Source organism: Anoplophora glabripennis, unplaced genomic scaffold (genome assembly GCF_000390285.2).
Source record: "Anoplophora glabripennis isolate ALB-LARVAE unplaced genomic scaffold, Agla_2.0 scaffold792, whole genome shotgun sequence".
Taxonomy (NCBI): domain Eukaryota; kingdom Metazoa; phylum Arthropoda; class Insecta; order Coleoptera; family Cerambycidae; genus Anoplophora; species Anoplophora glabripennis.
In genome coordinates this window covers 72,444-97,116 of record NW_019416871.1, presented here as the reverse complement: position 1 = coordinate 97,116, position 24,673 = coordinate 72,444, and the positions used below count along the sequence as shown (strand labels likewise).

At 30.4% G+C, this 24,673-nt stretch overlaps 1 protein-coding gene across 1 annotated transcript in view; it reads right to left on the bottom strand.

The window, feature by feature from the left end:
- LOC108914331 (tropomodulin) overlaps positions 1 to 24,472 on the bottom strand; it is a 145,943-nt gene extending 121,471 nt beyond the window's left edge. The window contains exon 1 of the mRNA XM_018720118.2: positions 24,283 to 24,472. Within this exon, the coding sequence (XP_018575634.1) occupies positions 24,283 to 24,360 (78 nt within the window). The 5' untranslated portion in view covers positions 24,361 to 24,472. The remainder of the gene's footprint in view (positions 1 to 24,282) is intronic.
- Positions 24,473 to 24,673: the final 201 nt, after the last annotated feature.

Sequence of the window (24,673 nt, the reverse complement as noted above, 5' to 3'; positions counted from 1 at the left end):
TACAGTTTAAACAATGTGCTGTTTGCAATAAACAAAATAAACGAAAATTTTTAACAATATTCTTCTAAAGGATATTACTTATTAATTATTTATATACATCGAAGAAAAATCTTTTCTCTTTCGAAAATCTGCAATTAATATCGTTATACATCACAAGACTTCTGTTGGTGAATTGTAAACATCTTTCAATGAAGTAATGAGGACAAATCTTTATCAATTAACAAAACCATTCCTACCATATTTACAAAACAGGTTGCCTATTCCTTTCCTACGATTGTATACTAAACTGTTCAATGCAGTAAATAAAAGTTTGGAAAAATTTGAATTTAATTATTATTAGAAAAGGAAATCTCCCAGTATTTTGGTGAATGTCGAAGAGAATAGTCACATTAGACTTCTGTTGATAAACTTTTATATAATAAATTAGTGAAAGAATGAATTAAATACGTAGAAATACAGGGTGATTCATTAACAATGGGAAAGTCGAAAGCTGAAGATACTACACGTGAAATGGTGCATGCTTTATCCGAAAGTTGATAGTTTCGGAAATACAGGATGTTGAAAGTTAAAATTTTAAATCGTTTTTTTGCGATTATTCTGAAAATATGTAGGTTAGGAACTTGAAAATTTGTGAAACTATATTTTTTTAGGCGACGAATAAGATGCGTGTTGTAATTTCAGCATTGCTCATAGAGGGCGCCACTTACGACCAATTTTACCGAAAATTTAGTTAATAACTTTTTACCCTGTATGTCTAACATGAAACTTGATTCAAAACCTGAAAGAGCAATCATTTTTCCATTAATTATGTATTCTTGTTTCATTTCGGTATCTCGATCCGTTTTCGAGAAAAATCGATTTAACGAACACTATGTTTTGATAATACGAGAAATTAAAAGCGAAACAAACCAAGTGTTTCTTCGTGTTATTACAACAATTAACAATAAAACAAATAAAATACGTAATTATGATTTAAAGTAATTGTTCGAAGAATCCACCGTTGACACTGATACACTTTACACGTTTTCTGAGAGATCTTCGAGTTTGAAACAACATATTGGGATTGCGTCTGACTTCGTTGGCAGCGATTTGTATTCTTTGCCACAACTCTTCACACGAGCCAATAGATTCTTTGTAAACTATATCTTTCATTCGAGACCAAATAGAAAAATCAAGAGGATTGAAGTCCGGACTTCTGGATGGCCAAGCAAAAATGCTTACATGGCCAATCCAGCGATTTGGAAAAACTGCATCTAAATATGCACGCACTGGCCAAGAAAAATGCGGTGGAGCTCCGTCGTGCATGAACCACATGTCTCTTCTTAAATAAAGTGGAACTTCTTCAAGCCGTGGAAGCATTTTTACTTGGCCACCCAGAAGTCCGGACTTCAATCCTCTTCATTTTTCTATTTGGAAGAATCTATTGGTTCGTGTGAAGAGTTGTGGCAAAGAATACAAATCGCTGCCAACGAAGTCAAACGCAATCCCAATATGTTGTTTCAAACTCGAAGATCTCTCAGAAAACGTTGTGTAAAGTGTGTAAATGTCAACGGTGGATTCTTCGAACACTGACTTTAAATCATTATTACGAATTTCATTTGTTTTATTGTTAATTGTTGTAATAACACGAAGAAACACTTGGTTTGTTTCGCTTTTAATTTCTCGTATTATCAAAACATAGTGTTCGTTAAATCGATTTTTCTCGAAAACGGATCGAGATACCGAAATGAAACAAGAATACATAATTAATGGAAAAATGATTGCTCTTTCAGGTTTTGAATCAAGTTTCATGTTAGACATACAGGGTAAAAAGTTATTAACTAAATTTTCGGTAAAATTGGTCGTAAGTGGCGCCCTCTATGAGCAATGCTGAAATTACAACACGCATCTTATTCGTCGCCTAAAAAAATATAGTTTTACAAATTTTCAAGTTCCTAACCTACATATTTTCAGAATAATCGCAAAAAAACGATTTAAAATTTTAACTTTCAACACCCTGTATTTCCGAAACTATCAACTTTCGGATAAGGCATGTTTGCGCCAATGGTCACCATTTCACGTGTAGTATCGTCAGCTTTCGACTTTCCCATTGTTAATTAATCACCCTGTATATTCCTTTTTCTAGTGTATATCATGATTATTTATGATCATTTGATATCTGTTCGTATAAACATACCGATTAACGAAACCTGAAAAATAATGTAGTAAAATTTGATCACTTTTCCCTTATCAAACCAACAGATATTCTACAATTGCATCATACACAAAAACGTTTGTCTGGAAACCTCTAGTAACCCCCAGTGCTAAATGCAATTATGGAAGACATTTTAACCCATTGAAAGGATACGAGAGCACCTTTTACTGTAAAGTCATCTAAAATTTTTAATTAGTAATCAAATGGAGGAAAAGTAGAACAAAATTTAGTCACAACGCTCACAATCAGTAACAAAAGGCCCAGAATAAACATTTCTAAATTATTTTTTGATCATGAAATTCAAAGCATGATGTTTGCATTGGAGGCTAGCTTAGTTAAAGACACTCCGTATAATTCTGCCCACACTTTTAGGTGCTTATATATTTAAGTGTGATTGTATTATGTCTAGGTTAAATGCGCAGTAAATACATACACACCAAATCTACGAGAATAATTGCGTGTTCCATGAAAAACTGTTTGATTCCTGGATGAAAACTTGTTTGTTTTATGCAATCGACATAAAAGAGTGACGCAAAATCGCAGAGTAAACTTAGAATACATCGGAGGATGTTGCTCGGAAGTATATTAAAATGAACAGCTACATGAACACGATTTACTGGGAAGCGTACAGAAATAGTTCACTCTCCACTCCAGCACCAGCAATCTTGCCGATGAGACGCCGCGCGCCGTTCCAATGCGTTGGTCGCGACGCGATAACGTCAGAGGAACAGCTGTTCGCTTCTCTGCAATCTGCATATTCAGTTTTATTGTAATTGCCCAAAAGTCCACAATAACTTATAATTTGCAGTGATTTTGGAAGTGACGCAGAGACTGCTTGTCACCGTTCCCAGGAAAACATTTTTTAATCAGATTTATTATTTGTTAAGAAATGATTTACAACTTTTAAGGAATTACGCGCAATTTTACTGAAAGTAAAAACAATGATTTACAGTATTTACAGGAACGAGAAAAACAAAATTCTTTCAGCTTTATTGCCCACAAATTTGTTACTAAAATCAGGACTGAATATGAATTGAGTCTTTGGTGCCAACTTTTAACACAAAAGTCAAAATATTAATTATATCCACACTTTTCTAAATGCTGTTTTCAGTAAGCATTAACATCAGTACAAAATTAGTACCTAATCATTTTCATATTCGACGGAAAATCATTAAATAATAGTAAGTTTAACACTGTTAAGGGGGTGCGTCTAGAAAGTGTTTGTTTCTTTCTTCATAGAATACTTTTGGACGTGGACGCTCTTTCCAAAACAGCTCTTTGCAGTGCCATGCCGTTCCTAGATCTTCTGCCGCCCCGTGCAAAAAATTAATTGCCACTCTACTCTTGAAAGAAATTTTGAAATAAAAATACTGGTTTGAGTAAGTCACGTCAAAAGTCGACACCCCATCATTTTGTGATGTTTGATAAGGAACCTTTCATGAAACAAAATTATTTTTAAAAAATAAAAACCTTATTGTATTTAAATTCATATTTATTTACATGCGACAAAAAACAAACTTAAAAATAAATACACAATAACCGAAAAATCACAAAAATAAAATAAGTCTATAATATAATATCTATCTTTTATATAATAAATATATAAATAAAATTAATGTAAAACCCTACGAGCTTTTTTAGAAGCAAAATCGTCTATTATATTTGATATATCGAAGTTTTGACAAATTTCATGTTCAATTGAAATAGTGGCAAGGTTTGTCAATCTTTCTTGGGACATAGTAGATGGTAAGAAATTTTTAATGAGTTTTAATTTACTAAAACTCCTTTCCCCAGAGGCGACCGTCACAGGTAATGTAAGAAATATTCTTAGAGCTACGGCTAAATTAGGAAAACAAGAGGTAAGATCATTGGTGATTATATAATTTAATATAAAGTAGGGTTTGGATTCTTCAAGCGATGTAACAATGGCTTTAAAACATAAAATTTCATTATAGAGCTCATTTCCATCGATATCTCGTTGAAGGAAGTCCCCATTCCCTTGCTGTAAATAAGAATCTAGATCCAAAAAATGATTTTCTCAAAAATTCTGGTTCCATATCGTGAAACTCTACTCTATTAAAGAAAATCTTGTAGGGAATTGTTCGTGGTATCTAATATACTAAAATAAAAATGTACTTTAAAATTTTGTTTTTGATCAATAATGGGCTCGTCTTTTGTCATGACACTTTTTTTTGACGTACAAGAGGAAATTCGGGCAAAATATTAACTTCTGCAGCTACTGTTAGCTTCTTTTATATATGAAATTAAAACTTTCATCAGTTCTTTTTTCACTAATATAGTTAATTAAATTTTTTGAGGCAGTTACACATTCGGAAATGTTAATTTTAGGATTTTGAGGCATTTTACTAAAACAACATTAATTTCGGATAGAAAATCGTTCCAAATTATCAATGAGATAAATTTAAATGAAATAAATTTCTCCACTAATTCTTGTGCTGTAATTCTAGTTTTTAAATCTTTTTTTTCGTTTTCGATTATTTCATTAAGGCTTTTGTAAACGTTCTTATAATTTAAAATTAAAGGTCTAATTGCATTTATTCAACTTTCCCAACGAGTTTCGCTTAAAGGTTTCAGAGTTAATACAAGTATATTTTGTTTCAAAACATCCCACCTTACAGTTGATGCTGAAAAAAATACATATAATTCTTGAACAATGTCAAAAAATGACAGTCGCGCAAAGAATTTTCCCGATTAATTAAACTGCGCCGTGGGGCGAGGTTGCCACGTCTAACTGTATTCATTTAAAACTGATACAAGTATTGTAAGGGGTCTTTTATATGAAATTTATATAGTTTTACGAACGAAATGCCGCCCCCTAATTCCTGCCGCCCCGTGCGAATGCACGTGCTGCACCCCCACCAGGAACGGCCCTGGCTCTTTGGGCAGCTTTTAACTAACTTTATACCAATTATCTCATTATTATTTGGTCTTCAGGACCAAACTAATGAAAATGAGTATCTGAACACATTTCAATCGTATCGAGAGCTTATCTAGTTAATTATAGGCTATTGATTATAGGATTTTAAAAGGAACTATGATGTTCAAGATATTCTATTGCATGAATCGTTCAAATGGTCATTTTAGATGAAAAAACCGCGGAGTGCTATTAAATTAGAGGGTGGAGATAGTGGTGAAAATGCATCCCTTTCAGTTTTTTTATTGTAGCTCGAAAACGAAGCAAAATTTCGATATAGTTCATAGGAAAAATTATTTAGAGAATTGAATTTCCCATCCAAATAGCTTATTTAAAAAATTTAAAAGAAAAATTTTATGCAAAAAATCGTTAATAAACAATTTGAAAAAAAGCAAAATTCGATTTTTTTTACATTTTTGCCTAGTTTTGTTGGAGTAAAGATAGGTATAGGCCTAGGCTAAAAAAAGTAGATAAAATTTTCTTCAAAATAAGAGGTTGTAAAGTATTTTTGGATGAAAATTGACTGATATATGGCCGCTCAAACTTAGCCAATTTTTCGATTTTCATCGCGTTTACACTTATACGTTTTAATTCTCACTTTTTGTAACAAAAGGAAGGAAATAAGACGATCAAAGAAAAACAAGATTTTTTGATTTTATTTACTTTTTTGACACTAATTTTTTTTAGTAGAATTAGGCAAAGAAAATTGCTGTACAGTTGTGAAAATCTTTATTTATTATTAACAAATAAAACTTTTGAAATAATATTTTATTAAGTAAAGAACCAATTTGTTGTAAAAATAATAAGAATTATAATCATTATTGTTAAAAACGACGAAAATCTAAAAAATGTTTAAATTTGACCGGTTATAACTCAGTCAGTATTAGTCAATTTTCAGCAATTTTCTTTGCCTACTTCTACTAAAAAAAAAAATTAGAGTATAAAATTAAAAAAAAAAACAAAAAATCTTATTTTTTGCTTTTTTAAAAATAGTTTATTAACGATTTTTTGAATAAAATTTTTCTTTTAAATAAGCCATTTCGATTGGAAATTCAATTCTCTACAAAATTTTTCCTATGAACTATACCGAAATTTTGCTGCGTTTTCGAGCTACAATTAAAAAACTGAAAGGGGTGCATTTTCATCCCTATGTCCAATTTCCACTTTCTAATTTAATAGCACTCCGCGGTTTTTTCATCTAAAATGACCCTTTGAACGATTAATGCAATAAAATTGCTTGAACGTCATAGTTCCTTTTAACCCTGTTTTTTTGGATATAATCAATAGCCTATTAGCAGGTCGGTGAATATCACCTATTCTTGGAAGAGTACCAATAAAATCCCAAATAATAATGAGATGCAAATCCTCAATATTTTCCGCGTCCTTATGAAATGTACGATGACAAGTGCTTACGAATGTTTCCACCCTAACTATTCTTCATTACTTTCTAATTGATAATAATGCACCTACCCTTATAGTCCAGACGGTATCTGTTTCAAAAAGCCATATTTGGGTGAATCGTATATCCACGGAGATTTTTGACTTTTTGGCTTTCAAATATCACTAGAAATGAAAATTTTTCTATGCGCATAAAAAAAACGTGGGCTTAACTTTTGGCGGCACAATATGTTAAAAAAATTGGAAAAATGTCATATTTTTCTTCCTATTTAATTATGTATCTTTTTAAGAGTTGATTTTAGGCAAAAATNTTAATTCTATTTTTTGCAAAAAAGAAGGAAATAAGACGTTCAAGGATTTTCATCACATGACTTGTTCGGGTCATTAAAAATGAAAAAACCGCGGGGTGCTATTAAATTGGAGGGTTGAAATTGAAGATATGGGTGAAAATCCACTTTTACAGTTTTTTAAATATAGCACGAAAACGAAGCAAAATTTCGGTATTTTTTCTTCGTTTCCTAAATTTTTTAAATAAGCTATTTCGATGGGAAATTCAATTCTCTAAATTATTTTTCCTATGAACTATAATTTTGCTTCGTTTTCGAGCTACAATTAAAAAACTGAAAGGGGTGCATTTTCACTCCTATCTCCAATTTCCACTTTCTAATTTAATAGCACTCCGCGGTTTTTTCATCTAAAATGACCCTTTGAACGATTCATGCAATAAAATTGCTTGAACGTCATAGTTCCTTTTAACCCTGTTTTTTTTTGGATATAATCAATAGCCTATTAGCAGGTCGGTGAATATCACCTATTCTTGAAAGAGTACCAATAAAATCCCAAATAATAATGAGATGCAAATCCTCAATATTTTCCGCGTCCTTATGAAATGTACGATGACAAGTGCTTACGAATGTTTCCACCCTAACTATTCTTCATTACTTTCTAATTGATAATAATGCACCTACCCTTATTTGAATAGTTTGAAATACATACGCATTATTGGAAATTTATACATATATGAAAATCCACAACAAAAAGCTTATTTTTTTGTAAAAGACATCCATAAATTTGTGGGAGGTGAATTAGGTTTGTTACAAAATAAAAACTTTTCGATAATATACAAAAATAATGCACAAACAATTTCTATGTCTTAAATTATTAAACAATTCCTCTTATTTAAACTATCTTTATGTCAGAAAATCATGCTCCCTGGGTTAGGGGTTAGGTATACGAATTATTATACATTATATACATTACATTACATTATACACATTACACATTACATTACATTATACACATTATACACACATTATACATTACATTACATTACATTACATTACATTATACATTTGTCTTATTCAGCAAATCTACTGTGGTACATTCGTAACAGTTGTCAATGATTTAACAATTTCCATCTTTTACATCTCTCTTGTTTAGAAGAAAAGATGAGAGTGGAGATTAGTTCCTCTTGCCGGTATTTATACTTGCTTTGTGTACTTGCCTATGTCGTTACCATGCTTGCAGGCACGGGTTTAGGGGGGGCTACGGGAGCTATAGCCCCGAGCTTCGGTAAGATCTGGCAAAATGAAACCAAAAAGTGTTTAGGATTTGCTTTGTCAGAATTTTGAAATTTTATATCGTTTTTTTAGAAAAAGAGCCTCCGTAAAGCTTGCAGCCTCGGTCATTCTGGTGCTTGATTTATACTTATGAGCCGTTTTCAAATTCAAATAGGTTCTGAACCCTCGCCTCGGTTGAATTTATTTCCATATTTCTGGATTTTTATCACCTCCCTGTAGAGCCTTTTGCAAAATCTTCTCTCTCACTAGAACTTTGGTATTCCGCAGATCTCTACCATCTCCTATATCTGTACTGTGCTCTGTAAGTTCCGATTTCCCTCCATTACTTTTCTTGCTTCTAGGAACTCCACGAAATCAACGACGTGATAACCAAACCAGAAAATGATCGATCAATTTCTTTTTTATTTTAAAATAGTTAATCAAATATTGGCGCAGAAATATTCAGCGGTGTTCGGTTTATTTATGCAATATTTTTTAAATATTTAAATTCTAACTAAGGTCGTCTAAACACATCGTCTCGCCAAATGCTTCACCCTTTCATATTTTGTTTAATTTGTATAGTTTTTCATTAATATTATACGCCTCTCAGTTTAAAAATTATTCTAATCATATGTACATCAGTTATTGCGACCAGATTAATAATAATATTGTTTAGATGTTCAAAATTAGACATTTTTACCTAGAGAAAATTATATTAAGGATGCATCGTTGGAAACTACAATATCTAACTTAGGAATTGCTATTGTTGACATTGCCAAAAGGTGATATCTTTACTTATATTAAGAGATTATTAAAAACGTCACTTTATCAGGGTGTCATTAAAATGAGACAGCTTGAGAGGATATTCGTGGGGACAAAATATAACGCATGCCTTAATAAATGTGCTCCATTTCAATCTACAGGGTGTCAAAAAATCCGATTTCAGTCTGTGCATAGAGACCCATTAATTACACCAATCAATTTGAAAATCTCAATTTTAGGTGACAACTTCAAAAGTATGATTCAACGATTCTGTTATTATTAGGTAAGTTAGAATATGACTGGAAATGATTCTGTTATTTTTGGGTAAGTTAGATTATTAATAGAAAGAATATTTGTTGTTCGGGTAGCCATTTTCTAATATAAAAATGATATTCTTAAACAACAAAATTCAATATTGGCACAAATAAAATTGAATATGATGCCTACATTTATAGAAATAATGCGGTAAAAAGTAATAAATGACTCCTTAAATACTTAACCACGCTCCTTAGATCTAGTGACCATTGAAATTACAATTTGAACCACATTTACTGTGTAAATTTTTTACTACAATATATTTTCAGCAGATGATTTTCCATTTATTTGATAATATAACTTTAGCTCTCGTTTTATGTGTTTGTGGTGAACTCTAACTAATCTATGTAGCGTATGTTACAAATAAACTGCAAAAAATATTTCTATTAAATAAAGAAAGGTTAAAAATATAGTGGAATATTTGGCAAGCATTTGTATTTGCCCCAGTCGATATAAGAGGAAAAAAATCACGTTTTTAGACTTGGCAATCAAACATATTGAAAAAAATCAAATCACTGTTGTACTATACACAAAGTTTCCATTCAAGTTATTCTAGGAAACTTTAAACTTTTCTGATGTTTAAATTAATGTTATTTGAAGTTTTTATAATAAAGGAAACTTTTATTTTCGCGGCTATAATTTCATTAAATTTATTGAAACAACTCGAAATCATAAGTGACCTATATTACCTAAATAAAATATTTTTCGATCATTACTGTCTTTTATTTTCTCATTAATGTGTTTGCTCAACAAATAGGGTTAAAATAAGCCAAACACAAATGTATGAAGTAATAACATCATGGAGGTCGTTTGTCTTTTATTAAAAACCTAAATGTAATTTAAAAGTATGCTTGACCTAAATATTGAGCAAAATTATGAACCACTGAAATGAAAAACCGAAATTATGTTTTGTTATTCATTTTTAAAAGGATATAATGACTCATATACAACTGTTAAAAACATGTTGACCAAAAAATAATCATAAATTAATTTGTATACTTATTATCAGGAAAATATCAACATTATGTTCCTATACAGTTTGCAGTCACGATAAAAAATCGTGTCTGTAAAATAGTAGGTACACAATGAGCCTCCAATTTTCATGCCCCCTAAAAAACATCAACTACCAATCTATCTAATAAATAGGTATATTATTTTGATAAATTTAAATCATTTTTGCTATTCTTATGTTCTTCTTCTGTTATTTTAAATAGAACACGCACACAAATTAAAAAAAAATATATCCAAATTTTTCCGAATAAAGAAATCTTTCTCACATGTTAAACGAAATATTTCAGTGTCTTGGCATATAAACTTGTTTATACGTATATCTTTTATTTCCACACTTTCTTTGTATACCTATTGTTAGATGGTTTCTAATATAATCCTGTTTTTGAAATTGGCAACGCATTACAAGAAATTATTTTGTCAGATATAAAAAATGCTTGCCATCAATTTTTGTTTTCAACAGGTCAAACCAAAATATCAGTTCGATTTGTCTATAATATAGCTCAAATCTCCTACTAAAAATATAATATAGATATAGATTTCTTTTAAAATACTTAATTTTTGTTACGGAAACAATTATTCTCAAATGCAAAACGTATATATACTTAAATCGAATAAAGAAAATTCGTCTGCAGTATAACTCACTTACTAAAAATAAAATATAACTTCTCCCAAACTTTTATTATACGGGTTGTAAATTTAGTGCGTAATTTTGCAGAATTGTCTTTAATTTTGGGACGTTACATACCATATGATGCTCCATATCTTAAAAATAATTTTGACTGTACATGCTTTGCGTCAATTTACCGCAGCAAACGTTCTTTTTTTAATTTGACACACTATATAATTTTACATACTTAATGGAAATCCGCACAAAATCTATTTTAAGGGAGGCGTTTATATGCACAATTTTTTGTCCAGCATTCAGAAAATTTAAGCAAGTTAGAAACAATATAGAAATAAAAATATATATTTTACCTCATATGCTTATCTTACGTTTCTTGAATTTTGCACGCCTTTTGAACATCAGAAAATCGCGTACGGTACTATACAAGGTGACCCGCCACGAACTCCATCGATTGATATCTGGGAAACCACTTGAAGGATTTTTTTGGAATTGTAATGGTGCGGACCGTGGGGCCTACCAAGTTAAAATATTTTCAAGGTCATCGTACTTCCGGTTATTCCGGAACTTGATACTAACTTTCTTATTTTAAATTGAACCCTCTGCATATTATTGCATTTTTCGAAAGAGCATCTATTTTTAAGTTGATAACATATAGCACACTGCGAGATATTTTGATTTTTAAGCAAAAATTGACAGATGCAGTCTGTCAGCAAAATTTAGTTTTCCCGGAAATATAGATTTATTTTTTGGACATTTTGTAGAGAAAGACCTGATTTTTCGAATTTGACATGAAAATTTTCTAGTTTTTATACAGGATGGTCACAAAAAAAAGATCGAATATGAAGTTCGGAAAATGTGGAAAACTCCAAATTTTTAAATGGAAACCCCTAATTTTTTTAACGTCATTCGCATTCTGCAAAAAAAAATAGGTGTAGCTTTGTTAAAGTTTACCCTATACCTAAACCCAGTGGTTTTCATTTTATTTATGAATAAACATTTCCCTTTTCTTAAAATGATGTTCCATTTATTTCGCACATTTTAGGTTGGGCGTGACAGGTAAGTAACAATCAACATGACAACTGTCACAGGTTTTTAATTGTCAAATTTATTTTAAAAAATGTTCAAAATGTCTTCCTTCAACTTCTCAACTTCTGAACATTTTTCGCACCTTCAGATTAGTTCCTTGTGGGTCGTTGCTCTAATAGAATCCGGTGATAGATGCTCAAATGCTTGTCTTACTCTATGCATACAATTTTTCTTTGTTGTTACTGGAGTACTATACACACTATTTTTTAGCCTCCCAAATAAAATAGCATATATCACCAGATTCTATTAGAGCAGCGACCCACAAGGAACTAAATAAATATATGGAAACTTTAACAATGTTGCACTTAATTTTAGTGCAGAATGCGAACACGTTAAAAAATAGGGGTTTCCATTTAAAAATTTCGGGTTTTCCACATTTTCTGAACTTCATATTCGATCATTTTTTTTGACCACCCTGTAAAAAAACTGGAAAATTTTCATCTCAAATTCGATAAATTTGGTCTTCCTCTACAAATTGTCCAATTTTCACAAAAAATAAATCTATGATTCCGGGAAAACTAAATTTTGCTGCAACTGTCAATTTTTGCTTAAAAATCAAAATATCTCGGAAATAGTCAATCTTAGGATTGACCATATGGAGTGTGCTATATGTTTTCAACTTAAAAATAGATGCTCTTTTCAAATATGCAATAATATACAGGGGGTTCCATTTAAAATAAGAAAGTTAGTGTCGACTTCCGGTATAACCGGAAGTACGATGACCTAGAAAATATTTTAGCTTGGTAGGCCTGTATCACACCATCACAATTTCAAAAAAATCCTTCTAACGGTGTCCCAGTTATCCATCGATGGAGTTCGTGGTGGGACACCCTGTATATAAACATAATCACAAACCGCAAAAAGCTTTTAGGAAACTATTAATACATGCATTAATCACAGTTATTGACAATCTTTATAAATTTGCTGGACAAAATAGGAAAGGTACATTTTTTGATGTGTATATAAGTATTCTCCATGATCTTTCAATGCGAAAAATTAATGGAAGTTGCTCTAGTTTAGCATTGCGCTTCGTCACTTCCTCGATGAATTTACTTGTTCTATCATTGTCTTACTAAAAGTGCCATTTCTTGTCTATAATATGCCAGCCTTAAGATAGTATCAAATACCTATCACACAAGGTGAAATGCAGAATGGAATTAAGAATCAAACCTGACTTTTTCGTGAAAGCAATTTTGTGTAGACATCAGTTATTTAAAAATATAGAGAATATTCCATAAAACACCTTATGAACCACCATTATAGTAAATGACGTCCCAAAATTTAACTTTCCAGATTATTAGCACTCTTTGTACTTTTTGCGGTTAAAGGATAATTATTTGTAAATTAAAAATAAATTATAAATCAAATAAGTAATGTTCAGATAATTTTAAATTAAAAAATAATTAATGTTAAAATATAAATATGTTTTTCAACTGAAAAATTAATATTTCATGGAACTGTTTATACTAATGTTGCATTATGAGATTAATGCTTATCATATTTAAAATATAGTCAGTTTCTTGTATTAACCAAATAATTACCTATCATGATTCCAAGTAATAGCTAGAATTAAAAAAAAATATATCTAAACAAATCTAGGAGTAAATATATTGCTATAAACTTATAAATCAGCCTTTGATAATTGAGCTTTTGTAAAGGAGCTCGCAATAAAACAAGACATATGTTCCAGAATAATATTAGTTTCAATGATATTAATGTATATAAAATATTGAGGTTACGGGCTCTAAATATAATTTATTCCATTCCTAACTACTAAAATAGATTTCATAAAATCAATCAATAAGCCTGTAGATAGATACTTAGTAAATGCGTCATTATGTTTTCTAAATTCTAATCTTTAACTTTTCTGTATTTCGATAAAAAAAATTTTGGCAATCATAATAAGCTAAATCGGCGCACTATTTTGGCTCGTTTATATGTAAACCTAATAAAATGCGACGCTATTATAAATTGCCCAAATTTATAAGAGCGTCCTAATTCCATCAAATCGAATTGGGCATAGAAATTTACGACGCTGGCCAAATTGTATAATTTTCTTGATGTCCCTAGAAAAATTGGAGTTCTCACCTTGAATCTCATTCACAGCACCAACTTTTATTCTAAGAATTACTAGAAATCGTGTTAAAGTATTTACAATTATATTTTCTCTCTGGTTCAGAGCAACAGGCGTTAAGGATTTATCATAGTCGTAGTACAGTTATTTACGTCCTTCAGAAAATATCAGCATAAGATGAAGTACAGTAATATATTTATTCTAATAGGCTTATGAAATAAGCCAAAAATAGTTATATAGAAAAATATTACAGAACAATTGCTTTGAACAAGAATATCGTTACTGATTTATTGAACTGTAAAAACTTAGCACAACTTAACATATGCCCTAAAAAACTTTTGGCCAAAAATATGTCCAAATTTATTAATCGTTTATTGTGTAAGTGTAAGCATCCAATTCGAGTACCCGAGGGAAATCACATGATTAACAATAATAGGTACAGTTAACAAAAAAAACATGTCCGACCTAAGACATTTAAAGGGGTTTAACATATATTTAATAAAAGGAAGATGAGAAATATACTACTGGGCATACTGCCAATTTTCCTCCCACTTCTATCACCCAGTACACTATTTTGTTGTTAACATAATAATTCCTCCAACTAAGGCACTCAGTGGCGGAAAATGACAGCCTTTATTCAGATAAATCGCAATCTTTCTTCACTCTCCAGGGGTGGCGTGTAATCTATAAAAATTAAACTACAGCTTCCTAACGATGTTGTAATAGAGAAATCTTATATGAAAAAGTTCTATTTTGGCGTTTTTTTTTCATAAATTAAAGTTCAATTATGGATCAAAATATTTTCTCTGGAACGGTCCTGTCCGTGTGCTGTACGATGAGTTACGTGCTGTAGAGTAGACCAGCCGCGTAAACAAATCGTCGTTGAAAGATAGAAGATACTTCTCAATTTTTGGAGATTTTTTAATGCAAAGGTACAAACTAAGAAAAATAGATATTTAAAAAAAACTGATATTTTCTTATAATAATTAATAGTAATTATTATCTTAAATGCATTGTTGTTACTGTAAGAGTTCGCAAATAAAACAACATCCGTAAGCATCTGTAGTTGCCAACTGCGTGCGCTAAACAAACTCCATTAAAATATGGAACAAAATGAAATAAAACTTACCATTTCTAGACAAAATGTTGAAATTGATCCCCATTAGCGCGGATACAGGCATGGTATACGGTTTCGCAATTCTTCCACCGTAGCAATTGGAGTATTGTAAACCAATGACTTCAAGTGACTCCATTGGATTTAGATCGGATGACCGAGGTGGCTACGGCACAGGACCAAAGCGTCCAATCCATCGCTGAGGAAACATTTCATTCAAAAATGTCGTTACTTCTCGAGTACTGTGTGGAGGAGCCCCATCTTGAAGATAAGACATGCGTGCCCGAACTTGTAATGTCACATCGTCCAATAATTCAGGCAACCGATTCTCCAAAAAGTCAGCATCTTTTGGTCAATTTAGTCGTCCTTCAAAGAAATAGTCCACAAGTACATCGCCTATTATGCCAACCCATACATTTACCGAGAACCGATGTAGAAAATGAGTTTCCTTAATCGCCTGAGGATTTCATCGGCCCATATGTGCATATTATGGAAACTCTCTTCATCACGGGTAAATGTCGCCTCATCTGTTACACAAACATAAGCAGGAAAGTCTACTTGATTGGCACATTGTCGTAAAAACCATCTGCAAAAACGCATTCATTGATCATAATCCGGAGGTAAAATCTGTTGAACTGGCTGCAGATGATAGGGGTGCAACAGCTGGCGCCTTAAGATGCTATGTACTATGTACGGTACGAGATGAGGTTCCTTCTTGCTGTGCGAGTGGTCGAGTACTAATTGTGGGATCTTCGTCGAGATTTTCCAACACTGCATCTTCAACATTAAGGTTCACTTGCTGACCACATCCTTCTCCTCGAGGAATAACACTTCCTGTATCTCGCAGCCGCTGAACGCACTGTAGGATTGTATTTGCACATGGAGGTGACGTTATGGCCAACGTTCCCGGTACAACCCAGTCGCCGCAAGTGCATTTTCTCCGGCTGCACCATACACTAACACCATATCGACACGTTCGGAAATAGTAAATGCAGTTGTTTTCTCGGTTCATTGTAAAACTAGTTTGTGCACAAACTAAAAAATTAAGCAAGGTAACAAATAAGAATCTCGTTTTTAATGTAATCGGCATGTTATTCTTATTTTTTACTTCTTTATAAAAATTACACTGTCACTATCGTGGAATTACAAAATAAAAACTTTTGTCTGGAATCTTCACTTTTTAACATTGATGGGTCGATGGACGATAATTAATATTTAATAATTAATTGAATAATGAATTCAATACAAATACAATTTTTTGACAATGTAACCTAACCTTCTTTTAGTATTACTAGTATTAGATTATACCGACTTAAATTATAAGGTTGCATCTCGGGTCGCATAAAAACATTTCCAAAGTTTTTAATAAATAACACAGGATCAGCCTTCATTTTCGTTGAATAAAAGAGCTTTAATTTACAAAAAAAAAACGCGAAGATAGAACTTTTTCGTATACGAGTTTTCTTTTACAAATATCATCAGGAAGCTGTAGTTTAATTTTTATCGATTATACACGCCACACCCTGTATATCTTTCAACCCCTTTGGGGTATAAAGAACGATGCTTGTTTTGAACAGGCCATAAGTAATTTAAGTTGAAAACTTTTTATTGTCCACAGATACACTTAGGAAAAAGAATAAATAATTTCAATTGAAATTGTTTATGTTACATATGAACGTTTATCAGCTTAGTAGTTTTTTGTTGTATAAGCAATGCTCTACGCTCCAGCTCTTGCTAAACTGGTCAAAAAAATTCTCTACGTATATGTTTAAATAAAAATTTAAAGGTTTAGATATTGTTTTTTATTATTTTGCACATTTTTGTAAATAACGCATTGACTTAGAAAATTTACATTTACAAATAAATTGCGTATTAATTTTTTCAAAAAATGAGTAAATCGTAGATTATATAATATATATATATATATATTTCAAAACAACATATGAAATTGTTTTTCTAATAACACCCATATATTAATATTAGCACCCTAGGAACAATTATATCTTTACAACAGATATTTGAAAATATAAAAAAGCTCTAAAATACTATAACGAATGAAATACGCCTTTGTGTAATAGGTAACTGAAATCAAATAATTGATAAAACGCTTAAAAAACATATTATATGTATTGTTAATAATTAAAGTAGGTAAGTGTACATACGTAAAACTTCATTTCGTACTGCACATTAAAAAACTAAGTACTAATAATAATTATTATATTATCTATATAATTACTAGTCTATAATTTGTAATAATTAGTAATTAAATTATAGGTAACTGGATTATAATATTAAACTATAATAATTCTATTAATTCGTACAAGTTTTATAAGAAAATTTTTAGTTCCAACACGAGTTAAAAATGTGTACTCCCAAACTATCATAAAAATATTTGAATTTTATTTAATACCTTATTGCATGCATTGTTCATTTTGCACAATGATATTTGAATAGATAATATCTAAGTGCGGAAGAAAAAATTTAATTATCGGAACTACTCCATTGTGAAGCAACAGAACACAAGTCTAAAATATGCAAATAGAAATTGCAACATGTTTAATTACTTAGACATATAGTTTCCTTAACAAATATAATAATTAATAGTACCCAAGGAGTTTTGTAATTTCATGATCTAACGCATGATCCTTTTACTTTTTAAAAAGCATAACATTCTCTTTCTTTTTAAATATTTTTGTTTTTGGAGAACATAGTAAATCCTTTAATAAAACTTTATAATGGAAAAATAATTTGTAGGCATATGTCAAACAACATTAATTTGTTTGTGACTGATTTTAGTTTTAATTTGATTGGTAATATCTAAGCTTTCATGAATTTTTTAAAATTTTTGTTTCAACTGCTCAAGAAGTTATCAGCATTTGAATATTTTGGACCAAAAATTTTCAAGTACCTACAACTTGGCAAAAATTAAAAATATATTTTTTTATGTTCGTTTTTAGATGTTGTTTTATAAAAAAAATTTAAATAATACACTTAGTTTTTTGAGTTGTTTTTTGATTTTTAAACCAAAAACTAAAAATGTATATTTTTATATATTTTTATAAAACTATGTCCCAACAGGAAATAAATGAAGAAAAAAATGTATATCTTTAGTTTTTGCCAAGTTGCAGGTATTTGAAAATTTTTTACTCAACGTATTACTCAACCTTTTACTCAATGAATATCCAAATGTTCATAACATCTTGAGGGGATGAAATAAAATTTCGAAAAAATTCATGAAAGCTACTCTTAATGGATACTAAATGATACCGAAAAAATTACAAGAAATAAAAGTGGTCCAGCCAGACTTCAGTGATTTGGCATGGAATGCCCCATATATAATATACAGGAGAAAATATGTCAGAAATTCAGAGATTCATAGAACATCAAATAATGAGACGATTTTTTCCCACAGGCTATGAGACCTTTTTTTAGTATTCAAAAACAATTCGTAACAGTAATGGCACAACTAAGTTTTTAAAGATGATAAATATGTAATTATTATTAGTTTCCAACCATCTTGTAGAGATGACATTCTCAGAATATAACTAACGAGATTAGATTTTCTGCATCATGTGTCACATGTTATGAAATAAAATCTCATTTCACAAAAGATACTTTAGTTAAATTTTTCAAAAAACTTGAGAAAAACGCAATTTACTGTGCCACGGTCAAATAATAAATTTTTCTAGGTATAAAAGCAAGATGTTTCCAAAATAATCCAAATTATGAAAAAAAACTGATTCCTAATGTCTTTCTAAGATGAAAACATTGAATAAAAATATGTTCTAAAATACCTACTCCATTTATAATGACGCTGATAATTTGAGTATTTTTTTATATATAAATAATAATTGAGTTGATATTCTTATTTCAAATGTAACACAAAATATCTCATTTAAAGACATAAGCTGTTTTGCAATCCATAATTTTGAATATAATGAAAAAAGTTAAATAAATAAATAAATAGATGCTCTGACAACAATGTTTATAGCTACTTAAGAGAATAATTTACGAAGTTGATAAATACTGCAATATTTACAGATAAATAGATAGAGGTATATGAGTGATTAAATATTCTTTTATAAATTGAGAAATTTATGTGCAAAATATCCAAGAGTAGGAGTTATAGGTAATAGATAATCATGTGTTTACAATTTTTACTGAAAAAAAATCTAAGGATTTCGAAAATTTCAAAAGACCTAATAAAATATTAAAATAAAATGGAATATCGTACAAGTATATTAGATTAACAGTTTAATTGAAAATGATGCAAGCTATTATAAAGAAAATATATCAAGCTTTGATGCTCCTATAAACCTTTTCATATTTCGAATGCATCAGTTGACTTCAAATAATATCCTTCACGTAAATGAACGTGAAACGAAACAGAAAATCAGTAAACTGCTAAATGTAAACATAATCTATCAAAATACGTTGTTTATTTTAGTCAGGCCGTCGAAACCAACCTGCTATGATGCAGACACTTGCTTGTGGCGGTACGATACTTTGTATTCATTGTAATAACAAAACGTATTACAGTTATATAACTAAAAATTCAGTAGTACTCCGTACTCCTCTGTATGTTCCATGACCATTTCATTTTCATTATTTTTAGAACAAACCTTCATAAAACTGGGTTCAATGGTCATGATGGGTTCAGACAGTTTACGCTGATTTAAAATGTCCTGTTCTTACATTTATTTTTAAACTACGTGTGGACCTATTTGAGAAACTAAAATAAAAATATGTGAACAACAGACGAAGTCTAATTGAAAGAATATTTTGTTTTAGCCTAGACAATATAATTGATATTCACAACTTCTGACGTGGCTGAGATTTTATAAATAATTTCTGTCAACTCCGTCAATAACTAATTCATTTATTAAATTACAAAATACTTAAAGGGCTAATTAAAATACTGTAAGAAATAAAAAAAATCTAACTACTCACGTAACATATCGACACAAATTTAAAAAATCAAAATTTATACACAATTTAACAAACTAAGAACAACTTAACACAAATTTTTCCACAACGATAGTTGCGGAGAAACTGACTGCAACCTTAAAGTTTCTTGTAAGAATTGTTTTTTCATATTTACTATATTCGGCATTTTTATTGACGAATTTTACATTCAAATGATTTTATTTTGATCTATTTATGAAAGTTGCACCTAAATAGAGAATGTTTAAATCGGTTAGTGTAATAGGTAGTAGATATCCATTAGATATGTACAATTAAAGTTTTCGCATCTTTGCGTTTCTGTAAATTAAGAATTAACTAAATATTTGGAAATTTTATCTAATAAAAACAGTTTATATTGTACCAAATTATCTTTATTTAGCACAATTTAATCCACACAAATTCTTCGACAACTTTGACACTTCACCTTCCAAAAACTCCCCCCCGCACTAGCTCGGCATTTATATATGTTTCTTTGTTTCACGGAATTTCGATTTCTAAGAACGGTATACAACAATCTCTAAGCTTCTAAAAATACGAAAAAAAGAAACAGTACATATTCTATAAACATCATGAAACAAATAAGTAAACAAGTGTATAAACAAAGCAGAGCTAGAGCGAATTTCGCTACGATATTCTTCTATCAAGAAATTAACACGCCACAAAAATAATTTTTGTATATTATTATTACGTTACGAATTACAAATTTAAGTTTTATACTCTAATGATTTATATTAGCTTCACAAAATTTGATTAACATTTATTAAAAACTGAAGTGGCACATTTTCTAAATGGAAATACATAATACCTACTCTCAATTAATTTAAAATCGGGTATTTTCACCTCTGTCTGTCCATCATTCTGAATTATAGTCCAAATCCTTTTCGTTGGAACACCCCGTATACAAAACAAATCCTTAATTGTCTCGCGCTTATGAAATATTTTCTTAAATTTCTTCAGAACGCATAAACTTATATCCGATGAAAACTATATATATATATATTTCTGTGTTGTTGATATAACACATTTTGGATTAATAAATTTTACGAATCGTAATAGCACCGTCTGTGACACGAAACGAAACTAGGAATAAAACACGTCGAAACTGTTAAATAATTTATTCACTTCACTTCTGAATTCAGTAAACACTCAAGGAATAATACGGAAAACCATTTTTACTCTTTAAAATTTGAGATAAACAAATAGTAGACAGAAATAAAAGTCATCATTTCATTTCAGGAAAAATCATGCAAAATAATGCGCAAAATCATGTTTATAAACAAGAATATCTATTATTACCTAAAGCTACTTATAAAAATTTTAAAAATATACCAGTGTGACTGCAACTTCAGAACGGAGGTTTACTACCTGTCGAAATTGTTTATTTTAGAATATTCTGCTGCCAATTGATATCGTAATTCCAAAATAACTTGATTTTTTACTATAGTTTCCTGTACATACAATTCATAAATGCTATGACGATTATTGTTTATTTACAACTATAGATATTATGTAAATGCAAGTGAACAGCAATAGCGCGGTAGTAACATTTTTAGGTTTGAGGCCTTGTGCTGAACTATGATGTTAGTCAAAAATCAAATTACACTATTAGATAATAATTTTCGTTGCCAGTTGGTACTAAAATAACTTATTTTAACAAAGTAATGTGTCTTTAGAATCGAAATTGACCACTAACCATATTCTCTGTGGGTACAGTTCCAACAGCGGTAAGTGGGTACACTGTATCAAAAAAGAGAAAGGTATCTATTTTAATAGATTAAATTATTAAAAAAGAAAAAAACAAATTAATTTTACTAATAAAAAACAAATAAAAATGTTTATTTGTTTATTTATCACAGAAAAGTGTATATTTCAATAAAAAAAACCAATTCTATGGCAATTTTGACTTTATCCATTGTACTAGGTCAGTAGATAAACAAAAATATTGTTAAACTGTCAATGCAGTCATATAATATACTTATAACGTAAAAATAAAAAAATTGGATGTTCAAAAACCGACAATTGGATTTTCTTTGTTTCGTTTTTTTTGTATTTCTTTAAATTACAAGATTTCCTAAAATTTTGATCTTACCATCATTCCCTAACAAAAAGGAGGAAAACACGTGGACAAAGCAAAACCAGAGATTTGTTGGATCAAAATAAGTCAATGTAAATCAATTTACTCTTAATGCCTACTGAGATATAGGTAGCGCTCTCAATGCGGTGTCATAAAAAAATATTTTTAATATAACTTTAAAACAGTTTCATGTAGACTTATTAGTTGGCATGTATTTGTATTTAGCTGAGTGTAATGTATTACTCGAATATGTAAGGTAATGACGTAAGGGTGTTATTTTTCTTTGGAATGCCATCACTTTTTTTGTACGTCTATGATTACCTAAATAACATTTTACAGTATAAAAAATAATTTTGAATTATTTTTTGTCACTTATCAATACGATAATTCAGAATTCCATTTCTATATTTGAAAGAATTATTCTGGACATAATAAAGTTTCTTTGAAGTATCCATTCTGTTTTCGGACACACTGTATATTAAAAAATAAATTTTAATTGACTTTAAAACACTGAATGAGTTTTTTGCAAAAACAATGTGTTTTCACCAACATTAACGAAAAATAGTTTGTACGTAAAATGTAACTTGATAACATTATAGGTAAATGTCAAAAATTTACATCTTCAAAAACTTACGTGTACCAAGTTTAAGTGCAATGTATTGTTTATTTGGAAAAGATGAGACTAGTTCTTTGGCACTCTATACCTCAAAGATGATGATCCATGCACAAGAAAAACTCGTTTTATTATTTAATATTCTGTTATTCCCTGATCTTCGATCTATCTTTTTCTCAAGTACCCAGTATAGGTTGGTCTAAATTGGTATATTTTAATCCATAAATCTCTCGTGTTACATGCTGTACTTTACATACATTCTGTATAATTGTACAATGAGCGAACTCCATTATACCAAATTTGTAGTACATAAGATATCTTCAATTATTATTGTTCTTGTATTTTATTAAAAAAACTGTTATTACATCCCATTTTTGAGAATAGAAAAAAACAATTTTATTTTTGTTCTTTTGTTTATTTTGACGAGAGGAATTAGCCAATACATTTTGTTGCAAAAATATCTATGGAGAAAAACACATTTGGATAGAATTACTAGGATAGGATCAACATAATAATTCAATTTTTGCATAAATTAATACGTACGAGCATTATCATGGCAAAACACCAGTTCCTTGTAAACATCTTAAAAGGAAGGTATCTAGAATCCTGTTTGAAACCGATTTAAAATGGTTTTAAAGAAATTGTTAAATTTAATGTTTCTTAATCGAAAAATTTCATACAATCTTTTAAAATGTATCATATTCGATTCGAAGAACCTCGATTAAAAAAGTATTTAAGGTGACAGAACTGTGTACTAATCAGCGTTCCACGTGTAGAAGTAATTAATATATAATTTCGAATACCCTGCTTTTCCAATTCGGCCTGATTAATATTTTTTTCCTTATATTTTGAATAAATCTAATATGCACACTATGCCAGCCAGCATTAAATTATTAGAAAATTACTTTGTTTATTGCCCGAACTTTAAATAGAATTAATTTTCAGCAGTTAAAATTTGTGTTTGAGAAACTAACTACACAAATTTACGCGTTTCTATTTTTGTTGAATCCGTCATTCTCATCTACCACTGCTAAACAATACTGACGTTTATGCTGCCATTATTGTCAACAATAGATATAAAAAAATCGTCTTACACCCTAGACATACCACCAGGGTCATAAGGTAGCTTCTACCTTAGCGTGAATGAACTAAGTGCACGTAGGAAAATCGATTATATAATTGTAAAATCAATTGGACGTTGCTTGGGACAATGTAACAAAAGCCACATATAGTGGGCGTTCGAAAAATGTGTTGTTTCAGTTGGATTGGCGGATTTTTAGAATGATACTAAGTAAAGGGAAATCTTGCTCTGAATTTTATATATAACATGTGCGTCAGTGAAGTGGTTTGTAATATTGACATGTTTTTTATTTTTAGTTCTAGGAGCACTTGGGCCTGGACACAAAGCAAAATAGTTTCAATAAGAAATGATAATGCTTTACATAAAAAAATAACTTTTACCGCCAAAAGTGTAGCGTTTTTGTTGCGCAAAAATAACACGTGAACGTGAACGCCTTATGGCAATGTTTGAATTAAATTTATGAAATCATCACTTACTTCCTCTATGTTAAATTTGGTCCTGACGATCTTTCGTCGGACCTCCGTCTCGTAGGACTCCTCTATTGTTTCCGCCATTCTTCACGCAATTTCTTCACTGCAATCGCACACGATAAGGCACACCGGCTACAGCCGCTGCTTCGATTTCGACCTAGTCGCTGTGCTAACGCGTTAAAGACTAAAGTAACTCGGAGCTAAATTTACTTTTCTTCGTCGGACGGAAGTTTAACTATACCATGTCCTACTATATTTTCGTTAGTCTAGCGACGACGGTGCGCTTAATGCCTGAAAAAAAAACTTATACTCTAGTAAATTATTTTTCAATGGACCGAGAGGCGAGAAAATTTTAATTAGTTTTTAGTGTTTGTGTGGGCTTACAAAGTCAGCCATG